Genomic DNA, 14,670 nt, shown 5'->3' on the forward strand with positions numbered 1-14,670 from the left:
AATGACCAGCATGGTCAAATAATAGTAAGGCAGAACAGTTGAAACTGGAGCAGCAGCATGGCCAGGTGGACTGGGGACAGCAAGGAGCCATCATGTCAGGTAGTCCTGGGGCATGGTCCTAGGGCTCAGGTCCTCCGAGAGAGAGAGAAAGAAAAAGGAGAGAATTAGAGAACGCACACTTAGATTCACACAGGACACCGAATAGGACAGGAGAAGTACTCCAGATATAACAAACTGACCCTAGCCCCCCCAACACAAACTACTGCAGCATAAATACTGGAGGCTATCCTCTTCATCCTTTAGTCTGATCTGGACTGGTGGCCTAAGATTGATGCAGTGTCCTGCTACTCTGGAGAGCTGCGACTAATGTTCTCAGACACTCTGAGCCGAGTGATGCAAGGCCTTCACACACATGCCCCACTACGCATGACGCCGGTGAGAAAGGGACTACACACACATTCACACTCACTTTCACACCAATCGTTTGAAACACCTTTTGTTTTCCTGTGTAAGCGAACCTCTTAGGAAAAGTATGTATTAGCTACACCTAAATTTACAACTTCTCTCTCTGACAGACTCTGTCATTTAAAGATGAAATGACCACCAGCCTTAAGTTCAAAGAGAAAACCACAGACCTGGATACACGCAGCTAGCTACAAGTGCCTCCTCCTCGCTCTGGTCAAACTCATCCACGCTGACCCCAAACTCATGCTGCACGTAAGTCTGACACCAACCACCACATACAGTTGAAGTCTGAGGTTTACATACACGTAGGTTGGAGTCATTAAAATTAGTTTTTCAACCACGCCACAAATTTCTTGTTAACCAACTATAGTTTTGGCAAGTCGGTTAAGACATCTACTTTGTGCATGACACACGTCATTTTCCAACAATTGTTTACAGACAGATTATTTCACTTATAATTCACTGTATCACAATTCCAGTGGGTCAGAAGTTTACATACACTAAGTTGACAGTGCCTTTAAAGAGCTTGGAAAATTGTGCCTGAAGGTACCACGTTCATCTGTACAAACAGTACAAACACCATGGGACCACGTGTTACGCCCCTGAAAACAGGGGAGAAATAATCACGAGAGTGATACGGTGTTGTATTCTCAAGTCAACATTTAGTTCAATGAGAAAAGACCGCGAATTTCCCCAGGAATATGCGTGGAGACCAGAGCAATCGATCTCCGGCTCATTAGTTTAAGAGCATTTCGTAGATCACAGATTAACACTTTTAGGCACCACAAAATAAAGTAATCAATATAACGTTTACACATTACTCTCACAATTCGTACCCTTTGACAGATTTGAACTTTAACACAATTATATGAATGTTATCAATCTCTATCAACTAATACTGAATGCATCTTTTTAACCTTAAGATGTTTTAAGATCCTCACATACTATGAACTTACTAATACTTTTCAATGTATAACAGGCTATGAATATGTCCTTTAACCTGTCACACTCTCCCCGACAAAATAAATGTTGTCCCAACATTACCAACATTGTCTTCTTCAACAGTTCGTATGCACTGGACCTAGAAAATCCTCTTCTGTAAGGTAGTACTTGAGCAGAAGTCACGGGTCACAGTTCAAATATAACTAACAAGTTATATTCACAGTCCATATCTGTTGACCAGCTATATAACATAAGCAGTATTTTCTCATACTATTGATCAACAGTCCATCAATTTGAATGATCTATATGCATAGTCTGTAAATTGTCTCTTTTGACAGTCTGTGAAATCTGACAGTAGTCCATGGTCAAACATGTCAACTCTGTAGCCTCATGTTTGCTGAAGCCCATACATGTAAGGTGGCTGAAAGTAACATTGCTGTAGTGATGGCAGCCATGGAACCAGTCCTGGTGCAGAGTAGACAGGGAACAACTGTGGCTGTGGCTGTATACTGTAGCAGGAAGGGATACCAAGATGATCATAGGTGATACGTCTTGGAGGGTGTCTCTCTCTTTGTGGCAGCTGGTAGGCTGGTTCCTCAGGTTCGGAAGCATCAGTATATGAAGGAAAGGCACTTGGTGGACGATCATCAGGCAAATTTTCAGCAGGCAGGTCTTTAACTGTTGTTGTCTCCTCCAGCCGCTTTTCAACAAGAGGCTGTGCTGGTAGCGTATCAGGGACTGGCACTGCAACTGTCTGTTTCACTGTTGAGGGCCTGTGTTCCCACTCTCTCGCTGGTTCAGCATTCCTCTCCTCAGGTACTGTAGGAGATGTGGGAACCTGTAGCGGCTCATGATGAAGGTCATATTCATCCCCACTATCTTCATCAGAATCTAGAGTCTGTGATGCAGGCTGGTGTCTCCTCGTTTTCTGACTTTTGTCCACTTTGGTCATTTCTGGTTGTGTCTCAAAAGGTAAGTGGTCACAGGACATGAGCAGATTTCTGTGCAGGACCCTGGAGCGTCCCCTACCCTTTTCTGGTCTCAATTCATAAATCGGCAGGTCTGAACCCATTTGTCTCACCACTGTGTGAATTTCATCTTCCCAATAGTTACGGAGTTTTCCTGGTCCTCCTCTTGGTGTCAGGTTTTTAATCAGAACTCGCTCGCCAGGCTGTAGCACGGAACTCCTAACTTTAGTGTCATAGTACTTCTTACTTCTTTCAGCGGCTTTCTGAGCATTTTCATTTGCAATGGCGTATGCTTCTTCATCCCTCGTTTCCAGTTCTCCACGTATTCTCGCTGGTTACTGGAACCTGCCTCTGTGCACAATCCAAAGAGCATATCAACTGGAAGCCTGGGTGATCTCCCAAACAGAAGATAAAATGGTGAATAGCCAGTCACTTCGCAACGGGTGCAGTTATAGGCATAAACCAGTTTGTTCAGAGACTCCTTCCAGTTTGACTTTTGTGTCTCGGTTAGTGTCTTTAACATCTGCAACAATGTTCTGTTCATGCGTTCCACTTGACCGTTTCCCATCGGGTGATAGGGTGTTGTCCTGGACCCCGCCATGCCACTGAGTTTCTTTAACTGATGGAACAACTGATTTTCAAATTCTCCCCCTTGGTCATGGTGGATGCGGGACGGGAACCCAAACTTCAGGGCAAAATCATTGAAGATGAGATTTGCAGCAGTTTTACCTGACTTTGATGTGGTGGCGTAGGCTTGAGTGAAACGTGTAAAATGATCAACAATCACGAGGATGTACTCATATCCCCCTTTGCATCTGTCGAGATGAAGGAAGTCTATACATACCAGTTCAAATGGCTGTGTTGTCATAATGTTTGTCAGAGGAGCTCTTGTTGCATGGGCTGGCTTTTTCTGCTTGACACAGCTACACCTTTTAGTCACATAGTGCTCGATGTCAGATTGCATATATGGCCAGAAGAAGCGGTCACGTACTAGTGATACAGTGCGGTCAGTACCTTGGTGTCCCATGTTATTGTGCAACTCTTCCATCACTTTCCCTTTGTACTGCTCTGGTAGAACTAACTGCTTGCGGGCTGTAGTGATTCTGTACAAAATGCCATCACTGTCTATTGTCAATTTGTCCCATTCTCTGAATAGGCATTTTGTCTTTGGACTGAATTTCTTTTGCTCTTTAACTGGCGGTTTGGAACCTGACAGTTTGAAATTGAGCACAGGACGGATGACTGGATCAGATTCTTGTGCTTCTCTAATCCCATCTTTTGGGATCGAGCTGGTTGTTGCAGTGGTTGTCTCACCTTCAGCTGATACTGACATAGATGCAGCTGAAAATGACCAAGGTACAACAGCCTCTTTCTGTACCTCAACTGCTTGTATCGTGGCGGCGATGGTGTCTGGTGGAAGCTCCTCAGAACATTCTCTCATCAGTGACTCTACATCCAGTGGCATCCTTGACAAAGCATCTGCATCACCGTTCTCTCTGCCTGGCCTGTACTTTATTGTAAAGTGGAAATCAGCCAAGTCTGCAACCCACCTGGAAGTGGTTGCGTTCGGTTTGCAGTAGACAGAATGTAGCAGAGCGGGTTGTTATCGCTGTATACAGTGAAGGTGGGAGCATAGTACAAATAGTCATGGAACTTATCAGTGATTGCCCATTTTAGAGCTAGAAATTCTAGCTTGCTCGAGTGGTAGTGATAGTTCTTCTCAGCTGCTGTTAAAGTTCGAGAGCCATAAGCAATGACCCTAAGCTTCCCCTCTTGCTTTTGATAAAGAACTGCTCCCAAGCCTTGGTGTGACGCATCAGTGTGTACAACAAATGGCTGAGTGAAATCAGGGAAACCTAAAACTGGTGGGTGAAGCAAACACTCAATCAGCTGTTCAAGTGCCCGTTGATGCTGGTCAGTCCACAGGATTGGCTTGTTTGAGGGCACCACATGACTTACTTTCTTTGTTTTTGTTTTCCGTGGGTGGTCAGGTAATTTCTCTGAATCTGCTTTCAGGAGGTCATACAGGCAGCTGGCACTCCTAGAAAAGTCTTTGATGTACTGTCTGTAGTACGTGAGTAAACCAAGCATTTTTCTGAGCTGGCCCACAGTCCCTGGTCTGATTTCTTTCAATGCTCTTACTGCTTCAAAATCGGCTGGGTCAACTCGGCTGCCCTCTGCAGACACTATTCTGCCCAAATAACGGACCTGGGGTTTAAAGAGATCACACTTACTTGGTTTGAGTTTAATGCCATACTCTCTGAGACGCTGCAAAACTTTTCGCACATCATTCACATGGCTGTTGAATGTTTTACTGAAGACTAGCGTGTCGTCCAGATAAGGAATGCAGATGTTATCCCGGAGCCCTTCCAAACACTCCTCCATACACCGCTGAAAAGCTGCAGGAGCGTTCATGAGGCCGAATGGCATACGTATCCACTCATAGAGTCCCCACGGTGTCACAAATGCTGTCAGTGGTCTGCTTTCTTCAGAGATGAACCCCTGGTGATACGCTTTCCCCTGATCTAAGAGGGAGAACCAGGAATTACCACCTAAACTGTCCATGATGTCTTGGACCCGAGGGATGGGCTGGCGGTCGGGATGTGTCTTTCTGTTCAGATCTCTGTAATCTATACACAACCGGAGGGTCCCGTCCTTCTTACGAACGCACACGACAGGTGAGGAATATGAAGAGTTTGACTTCCTAACCCAGCCCTGGACTATGAGGTCATAAATGTAACCCTTCATCTCCTGATACAGTGGCCTGGGCACTGACATATATGTGCGCTTTACTGGTTCAGAGTCCTTTAGAGAAATAGTCATTTTCAATCGTTCAATGCAACCAATGTCATTGTCTGATCTGGAGAAGGAGTGACACTCTTCTCTAAGCATTTGCCTAACAACCTCTCTCTGTTCTTCGGTTAGGTGAGTTAAATCTACTGGTGGATCCCACTGTTCAGTAGCAGTACATGGGGTTCGAACGCTGGTGTGATTCACTGTGGCTGAGGTGACAGTTTTTTCAAAGACTTGGGCAGGTAACACAGTCATAATGGTTTGTACTGTACCGATTATTGTGCGTCCTAGCAGGGCAATGTCGTGGTCAGTGGGGTTAGAGACATCAAGCAGGATAACTGGAAAAACACCTTTACTGACTCTGACTAGTGTGTCAAAGAACTCAAGGTCATCTGGCCACTGCGGGTTCAGGTCTGGCTGGAAAAGCATTGTCATGTCATCTTTGAAAGGCTGGGAAGCTACACGGCACTCAATCTGAATGCTACTGTGTTTTGGTACAGCAACCTTCTCTTTCTTGGTTTTCACTGCGTATTCATCTGTCTGTTCTGCGCTAACAGCCTGTATAAAAGCTCTCACCTTGTTTCTTTTGAGGCTTGGGAAAGCTGTTTTTACTGTACTGTATCGTTTAGTCTTTTCGGTCATTGTCAGGATGTGCTCGATAACATTGAAACCTATGATGGGATGAGATAGGTGACAGCCTTTCAATACCAGCACTGGGATGATCAGTTCCTTTGTTTGGTCAATTTCAGAGGCTAGACGAAAAGTTGTTTCAATCCATCCCAGGTACGGCATTTCAGTCCCATTTGCTGCTTCAATCCATTGTCAACCTTAGATCATCAGGTGAGTCCAGGATTTCTGAAACATCTCTCAGCCTTGCGTTTGGGAGAGATTCCTCTTTCCATCGTTCATCAATGACCGATACCTGAGATCCTGTGTCCCATAGAGCTTGGAGGTGGTGGCGATTCAGGTGACACTCAATAAGGCACTGTCTGCCGACTAGCGAGGTGACCTTACGGGGGTGGCAACCTTGAGCTAGGGATGGTAAGGGGTGGGCATTTTTCTCTGTGCAGGAAAACCTTTCACTGGTAGAGTCAATTTTCAGGTGAGTGCATTTTTTCTTATGTTTAGTCCAATGTTGGTTTTGACATACTTTGGAACAGTACAGTGTCTCTTTACATAATGAACATTGTTTCAGGTTCTCAAATGACTCTTATCTGGCACAATTTGCACATTTCTGGGACTTTTTGGTAGCTACGGTTAACACTCGTCCCTCAGCGGTAACCCGTTTCCGTTTAAAGGGGCCTCCCTTGATGGTCTGGCTCCCCGGATTTTACATCCAGCTTGAAAATGTTCTCCACTCCCACATCGGAAGCAGTGTGTGCAGCGTGCATCTGTTCTGGCCTGCTGGCAGACAAAACACCTCCTTGGAGCTTGAGCAGAGTGGTTGGTATACCGGTTAGGTGCATATTGATGCTGTGCAGGGTCAAGTGCTTGGGACCGACTGTAGTTGCTGTAATACTGCTGCTGGGAAACAGGTGGCTGGGGGTCCCTATCTGGCCTCCTAACTGGGGGTGGGGCATAGGCACAAGGCTGTGACTGAAACATAGGCTGCTGTAATGTCTCCTTAATCTGAGCAATCTCTGCACTGAGACCTTTTAGAGAAGCTACACCTGTCTTAAGTTCAGCTAACTCTGTTAACAGTTCTGCGGGTATCGTAGCTTTGGCTTCCTTCACAGGACACTTTGCAGATGGCATATCCTCTAACTGGACTACACTTACAGTTGTAGCAGGCTGTGGGGCATTAAACCGCTTTTTGTTTCGTCTTTCTCTCTCATTAGCACAAGCAATGTTAAGCTTCTCTAGCAAAACCTCATCTGATGTTTCACTCTCTAGCAGGAGAGGCTGCATGTCTATCCTGATACTGTCACTCTGGAGACCCGTAAGGACTGTGTGTAAACACATGCTCTGGACTAGAGCAGGGTCATACTTAAGCCCTGATTCTGACTCCTGGGATGCAAACAGTACTTTTTGCCTCAAATCTAAAACGCGCATCAGGAAGCTTTGAGGGGTCTCCTTGCTATGCTGTGCTTCTGAAGCTAGCTGTTTGTAAAGCTCTGTTGCACTCTTCTCTTGGAAGTGGGAACGCAGGATACATCTAAGTGTGGGAAGAGTTAGCTGGGGTTTACCGTCCAAGTAGCTGCGTAGCTGTGAGCCTGGAGAAATAGCCCTGACTACTGCATCTACTATTTCTACCTCAGGATATCCTCTGTTAAGTCCCTTTTCAATCTGATGGGCAAGGCTGGAAAAAATCAGTTTTTCTTTTTGGCCCGGTTCACCTATCTGACCAGAAATTTTAAACTCTTTGCGCCAGTATGAGCTGGGCTGTGCATTGGGTGAGAGCGGCACGCTCCCCTGAAGATTGGCATGGTGTTGGGGCTGACGCAGAGAACCACTGACTTTGGCTGCAGTAATCTGCTCAGTTTCCGCCCCTTGTTGTGGGGTTACAGTTCTCAGTTCCTCTATTCTGTGATGTGTTCCGGCTGGTTCAATATCATGGTCAACTTGCCCTGTTTTGTTATCTCTGCCACTGATCATCTCTGTCATTTCGTCTCTAAGTAGCAACAATTCCGACATGCCGCCATCTTCTAACTCTGTGACTTCCTCTCTCTCAAGGAACATCATAATGCGAGTCATTAATGCTATGCGGGATTTGTCTTTAACATCTCTTCTCTGTTCGCCTGATATTTCAAGGAAATCACATTCTATAGTAATGTGTCTTTAGTCAGGGTGTGTAATTCTCCTACTACCTCTTCCTGTACTTCTTCCAAGGCGCTTGTCATGTTGACAGAACAGGAGGAACTTTTACTGTGCAGGAGTTGACTCTGAATTAGATGGTCCTTACTGTCTCTGATGGTCGATCAATGGCATCAGTTGACACGTACTTAACCACTAACTTCCAACTTCCCCCAAACAGCAACACTTTCCTCACTGCAGCCTGCCTGAGTTGTTATGTGGAGATTTAGCTGGCTCGGAATTCAGCGACCAGGGTGTGGAAACTGGACATCTGAGCAGCAATCTCAGCGTAGCCTCCAAAAATGTTACGCCCCTGAAAACAGGGGAGAAATAATCACGAGAGTGATACGGTGTTGTATTCTCAAGTCAACATTTAGTTCAATCATTTCACAAAAGTAACACATTACATAACAGAAAAACCCATTATACAAATAACACAGCAAAATATCTTATTAACAACACGCATGTTCATTCACAATCGACATAAAATGGCAGCTACTCTCAGTACGACGCTATTCTTCACTTCAACCGAGCAGGGCTAATATTACTCTCTTCAAACTTAACTCTAACTTCCTCAAGACGTTACTAAAACACACCTTAAACACTCTTGACATGTTCGCTAGTTATAACATTTAAATTACTATTTTTATCATCAATAAAGTACCTGAAAACAGGGGAGAAATAATCACGAGAGTGATACGGTGTTGTATTCTCAAGTCAACATTTAGTTCAATGAGAAAAGACCGCAAATTTCCCCAGGAATATGCGTGGAGACCAGAGCAATCGATCTCCGGCTCATTAGTTTAAGAGCATTTCGTAGATCACAGATTAACACTTTTAGGCACCACAAAATAAAGTAATCAATATAACGTTTACACATTACTCTCACAATTCGTACCCTTTGACAGATTTGAACTTTAACACAATTATATGAATGTTATCAATCTCTATCAACTAATACTGAATGCATCTTTTTAACCTTAGATGTTTTAAGATCCTCACATACTATGAACTTACTAATACTTTTCAATGTATAACAGGCTATGAATATGTCCTTTAACCTGTCACACACGCAGCCGTCATACCGCTCAGGAAGGAGACTCGTTCTGTCTCCTTGAGATGAATGCACTTTGGTGCGAAAACTGAAAATCAATCCCAGAACAACAGCAAAGGACCTTGTGAAGATGCTGGAGGAAACCGATGTAAAAGTATCTATATCTACAGTAAAATGAGTCCCATATTGACAGAACATGAAAGGCCACTCAGTAAGGAAGAAGCCACTGCTCCAAAACCGCCATAAAAAAAGCCAGATTACGGTTTGCACACGGAGACAAAGATCGTAATTTTTTGGAGAAATGGTCTGATGAAACAAAAATAGAACTGTTTGGCCATAATGACCGAATAAAGTGGTGATCCTAACTGACCTAAAACAGGGACTTTTTTACTATGATTAAATGTCAGGAATTGTGAAAAACTGAGTTTAAATGTACTTGGCTAAGGTGTATGTAAACTTCTGACTTCCACTGTATATACTGAGACAATGTCCCTTGGTTCTGTTTGAATAGTAAATCACCATCCCTTCCACTTATGTGTGTGGTTCGATTTCCTCTCCGCCCTTGCGTTCACCCATATGATGTACATGCATGTTTGACATTGTGTGTGTTGTAGAACCCAGGGAAGCAGGCTCAGGAGACGCAGAGCTGATCGCAGGCCTGGTGCAGCTGGTGCTCTTGGTCAGTACATCCCAGCTTTCCCAGGAGGCCATGGAGGTCAGTTCACACTCCTTCTCTCCCTTACTCTCACTCCATCTACTCTGCTTCTTTATTCTTTCTCATTCTGTCCACTTCAGTTCTATTCCCTAGCATTGAATTATCAACTTCAAGTAAGGCATATTTCTCCCTATCTGTCTCTCTCTCCCTGCCCAGGCTCTGCTGGTGCTGCACCTGCCTGAGACCATTGAGCTGTGGAACCCTCAGGCCCCCATTGAAACCTTCTGGGACATCAGGTACAAGGACATGGTTTAGTTCTGGGGCTTTTCAGTCCAGAGATAATCCATGTAGACAGACACACTGGTCATGGATTAAGTAGTAGTCCCAGTCTTTAGGGGTGTGTGTTGAGATTCCATTGGGCTCCAACACTGGCCTATCCCATTGCAGCTCCCTAGTTCTCTTCCTGATCTGCAAGAAGCTGATTGGTCACCAGATGGTGAACAGTACAGAGGTGTTGAAGTGGCTGAGGGAGATCCTTATCTGCAGGAACAAGCTCCTCCTAAAGAACAAGGTGAGGTCAGGGACTCTAACCTCACATCAGAATAACCATTGAGGGCTAGTTTCCCAGACGCAGATTAAGCCTAGTTCTGAACCAAAAAGCACTTTCAATAGAGAATTTCCATTCAAAATAATGTTTAAGTCTAGGACTAGCTTAGGTCTGGAAAACCGTCCGGAGTGTTTTGCAGTTATACAAGTCAAATACACGTGTTGGACATGTCTAAATGTGTGTTGGACGTGTCTAACTCCTCTCTGCTCGCCCAGGAGTGTGCCACGCAGGGCAGTGGAATCCCCATCTGCAGACAGGCCCAGACCAAACTGGAGGTGTGTCTATACATGTTTCTGTGGAGCCCTGACACCGAGGCCGTGCTGGTGGCCATGTCCTGCTTCAGACACCTGTGTGAGGAGGCTGACATCCACTGTTCCGCTAACGAGGTGCTCGTCCAGATCATCCTGCCCAACTACGCCACCTTCACAGAGTTCGCCTCCGTCAGCAACATAATGGCCACCGGTCAGTAAAAACACTATGTTTTGAACACCACTATAACATGCTCTGAGAGTCACTAAAAAGGCCAACGGTTTCAGACAGTGACTCCGCTACTTGTTTCTCTGTTTGGTAGGACGTTTCACCCTGCAGAAGAGAGTGATGGCCTTGTTGAGAAGGATAGAGCACCCCACTGCAGGAAATACTGAGGTGTGAAAGAATAAAGAAGCATAAAATACAGTTTATCCTTGCTTACATCCTTCCAGTATTAGTGACTTGTCCCTTCTTGTTTCCATGTCTCACCCCAGGCATGGGAGGACACGCATGCAAAATGGGAGCAGGACACCAAACAGATTCTGAACTTTCCCAAAAACAAGGTGGAGGATGGTCAGGTAAGAGCACTTACATTTTAGGATTTGGGTGTGTTTCACTGTTAATAAAAAATAATAATATAGGGACCATTGCTCCAAACTCTACCCCATTTGTCTCCCCCTGCAGGAGTGGATCAACATGACAGGCTTCCTGTGTGCTCTGGGTGGGGTGTGTCTGTCCCAGCACAGCAAGCCCTGTGGCCCCACCACCTACAGCCCCCCCATGAGCGAACGCAAGTACTCTATGGTCTCTGTGTGCGTCTGTGAGGTCTCCAACGCTGCAGCTGGAGCCTCAGCCACCTGCTCCTCCTCTTCCTCCACTGAAACCCCCCTGGGCAGGTTCCTGGACCGCCTGCTGGTCCTGCTGGTATGTGGTCATGAGAGGGTGGGTCTACACGTCCGCACCAACGTCAAGGAGCTGCTGGGGCTGGAGCTCAGCCCGGTCCTGTACCACATGCTCTTCAACAAGCTAAGGAACAGCATCGGAAGCTTCTTCGACACACAGGCAACACGTTGTCTTAGGCAACACGTTGCATGCCATCCAGATGAAAACCAAGCTGTGCCAGCTGGTGGAGGTGATGATGGAGAGACGAGACGACCTGTCCTTCTGCCAGGAGATGAAGTTCAGGTGAGCGACAGAGACGGCACTCCCTCCTGGACAGACCTAAACTCTAGCTTAACGCTAGCCAAACTAGCTAAATGCTACTTAAAGCTTCAGTCAGCAGTTCAAACTATTTAAAAAAGTTGGATTGGTCTGGAGAAATATTACCACTCCCAAATTCACAGACAGAGCTATAGAATGACCATACCTGATATAAAAATGATAGCCTCAACACATTGTTAAAACTATGTAGTGTTTTGTTTACATTTACTTAGTTTATAAACGTTGGAGTAAAAGAAGTGTATATTTTGAGTTCTGATGGGGTACGACAGCTCATGAGACATTTATATTCTTCAAGAATCAATCATTTTTGTTAATTCAACCCCTCACCACATCTGCCAGGAACAAGCTGGTGGAGTACCTGACAGACTGGGTGATGGGCACCTCCAACCAGGCTGCTGATGACGATATCAAGTGTCTGACCAGAGACCTGGACCAAGCCAGTATGGAGGCGGCGGTGTCTCTGTTAGCTGGCCTGCCTCTTCAGCCAGAGGAGGGAGACGGGGTGGAGTTGATGGAGTTCAAGTCCCAGCTCTTCCTCAAGTAACTACAACATGCTTTACTCATATACCTTTTATTTAACTAGTCAGTTAAGAACAAATTCTTATTTTCAATGACAGCCTAGGAACAGTGGGTTAACTGCCTGTTCAGGGGCAGAACGACAGATTTCCAGGAAAAGGGTTTGCCACCCCTGTGCAAGTATGAGAATTTGAGGCAGTAGTTGTTGAAACATAGTGTGTCCTCCTGTGTCTTCTTCAGGACGAGCTGGCCGGTGTGTTGGTGACACTGTTTGACTCTCGCCACCTGCTGTATCAGCTGCTGTGGAATATGTTCTCCAAGGAGGTAGAGCTGGCTGACTCCATGCAGACTCTCTTCAGAGGCAACAGTCTGGCCAGTAAAATCATGACCTTCTGTTTCAAGGTAAAACCACATTTCTCTCCCATACAGATAATTTTAAATGGTATAAGCACTCGCACCAAGCCTGCAATTTTAAAGGCATTTTAATGTTGAAATTCTTTGTGTTAGGTTTACGGGGCGGCGTACCTACAGAAGCTCCTGGAGCCTCTACTTAACAGTGGCACAACATCAGCTTTGAGATGGACACAACCAGGTCGGAACATTAACCGGAAGCATTCCACCAGTTAGACTGTGGGAGCCTGGTGTGGTGGTAAAGGATAGCATGTCGATTTGAGCAATTTTGGGGGGTAACCTTTTTAAATGGAAGTTACCTAGGGAATCCTGACTTTTTTTAAAGTATTTTTTAAAATTGAATATCTGAAACATACGATATACTTTCAGAGCGACACACAGAAGCCTCCATGGTCAAATCCCTCCTCAAGGGCACGTTGACAGATCTCCCACCAGGCCAAAAAACGTGAAGCCCAACCCCCCCCAAGGTTCCCCAATAGCTGTCCCTCAACTATTTGATACCCTTCCCACAGACCCCCTCCCCCCCAAGAAAAACAAAAATACAATTAATTCCATTCCCCACCCCCAAGAAACCCCCAAAGCACCAACAACCAAGAGAATGAACTAAAGAGAAAAAAGAAAGTTGAGTGCTTTTATACAATATAATTCAGAAGTTTACATACACCTTAGCCAAATACATTTAAACTCAGTTTTTCACAATTCCTGACATTTAATCCGAGTAAAAGTTCCCTGACTTAGGTTAGGATCACCACTTTATTTTAAGAATGTGAAATGTCAGAATAATACTAGAGTGATTTATTTCAGCTTTTATTTATTTATGCACATTCCCAGTGGGTCAGAAGTTTACATACACTCAACTAGTATTCCTCCATGCAGATCTCTAGAGCAGTGATGTTTTGGGGCTGTTGCTGGGCAACACGGACTTTCAACTCCCTCCAAAGATTTTCTATGGGGTTGAGATATGGAGACTGGCTCGGCCACTCCAGGACCTTAAAATGCTTCTTACGAAGCCACTCCTTCGTTGACCGGGCGGTGTGTTTGGGATCATTGTCATGCTGAAAGACCCAGCCACGTTTCATCTTCAATGCCCTTGCTGATGGAGGTTTTCACTCAAAATCTCACGATCCATGGACCCATTCGTTCTTTCCTTTACACGGATCAGTCGTCCTGGTCCCTTTGCAGAAAAACAGCCCCAAAGCATGATGTTTCCACCGCCATGCTTCACAGTAGGTATGGTGTGCTTTGGATGCAACTCTGTATTCTTTCTCCTCCAAACACGACGAGTTGAGTTTTTACCAAAAAGTTCTATTTTGGTTTCATCTGACCATATGACATTCTCCCAATCTTCTTCTGGATCATCCAAATGCTCTCTAGCAAACTTTAGATGGGCCTGGACATGTACTGGCTTAAGCAGGGGGACACGTCTGGCACTGCAGGATTTGAGTTGCTGGCGGCGTAGTGTGTTACTGATGGTCCCAGCTCTCTGCAGGTCATTCACTAGGCCCCCCTGTGTGGTTCTGGGATTTTTGTGATCATTTTGACCCCACGGGGTGAGATCTTGCGTGGAGCCCCAGATTGAGGGAGATTATCAGTGGTCTTGTATGTCTTCCATTTCCTAATAATTGCTCCCACAGTTGATTTCTTCAAACCAATCTGCTTACCTATTGCAGATTCAGTCTTCCCAGCCTCGTGTAGGTCTACAATTTTGTTTCTGGTGTCCTTTGACAGCTCTTTGGTCTTGGCCATAGTGGAGTTTGGAGTGTGACTGTTTGAGGTTGTGGACAGGTGTCTTTTATACTTATAACAAGTTCAAACAGGTGCCATTACAGGTAACGAGTGGAGGACAGAGGAGCCTCTTAAAGAAGTTACAGGTCTGTGAGAGCCAGAAACCTTGCTTGTTTGTAGGTGACCAAATACTTATTTTCCACCATAATTTGCAAATAAATTCATTAAAAAACCTACAATGTGATTTTCAGGATTTCTTTTCTCTAGTTTT

The 14,670-nt window shown here is 45.2% G+C and overlaps 2 protein-coding genes across 5 annotated transcripts in view; both read left to right on the forward strand.

Moving 5' to 3' along the window:
• The window catches only part of LOC127908715 (neurofibromin-like), a 72,223-nt gene extending 59,956 nt beyond the window's left edge, over positions 1 to 12,267 (forward strand). Inside the window, exons 8-12 of the mRNA XM_052467855.1 lie at positions 10,493 to 10,739; positions 10,849 to 10,922; positions 11,021 to 11,104; positions 11,211 to 11,711; positions 12,087 to 12,267. Coding sequence (XP_052323815.1) covers positions 10,493 to 10,739; positions 10,849 to 10,922; positions 11,021 to 11,104; positions 11,211 to 11,711; positions 12,087 to 12,146 — 966 coding nt within the window. The 3' untranslated portion in view covers positions 12,147 to 12,267. The remainder of the gene's footprint in view (positions 1 to 10,492; positions 10,740 to 10,848; positions 10,923 to 11,020; positions 11,105 to 11,210; positions 11,712 to 12,086) is intronic.
• The window catches only part of LOC127908721 (neurofibromin-like), a 72,376-nt gene that overhangs the window by 16,378 nt on the left and 41,328 nt on the right, over positions 1 to 14,670 (forward strand). The window contains exon 1 of one of the 4 annotated variants that reach the window (XM_052467865.1): positions 679 to 717. The exons of the other annotated variants lie outside the window; for them this stretch is intronic. The gene's annotated coding sequence lies outside the window, so the exon portion shown is untranslated. Of the gene's footprint in view, positions 1 to 678; positions 718 to 14,670 lie in introns of those variants that run through there. 4 annotated transcript variants of the gene reach the window in all.

This window comes from Oncorhynchus keta, chromosome 18 (assembly GCF_023373465.1).
Source record: "Oncorhynchus keta strain PuntledgeMale-10-30-2019 chromosome 18, Oket_V2, whole genome shotgun sequence".
NCBI classification, from domain to species: domain Eukaryota; kingdom Metazoa; phylum Chordata; class Actinopteri; order Salmoniformes; family Salmonidae; genus Oncorhynchus; species Oncorhynchus keta.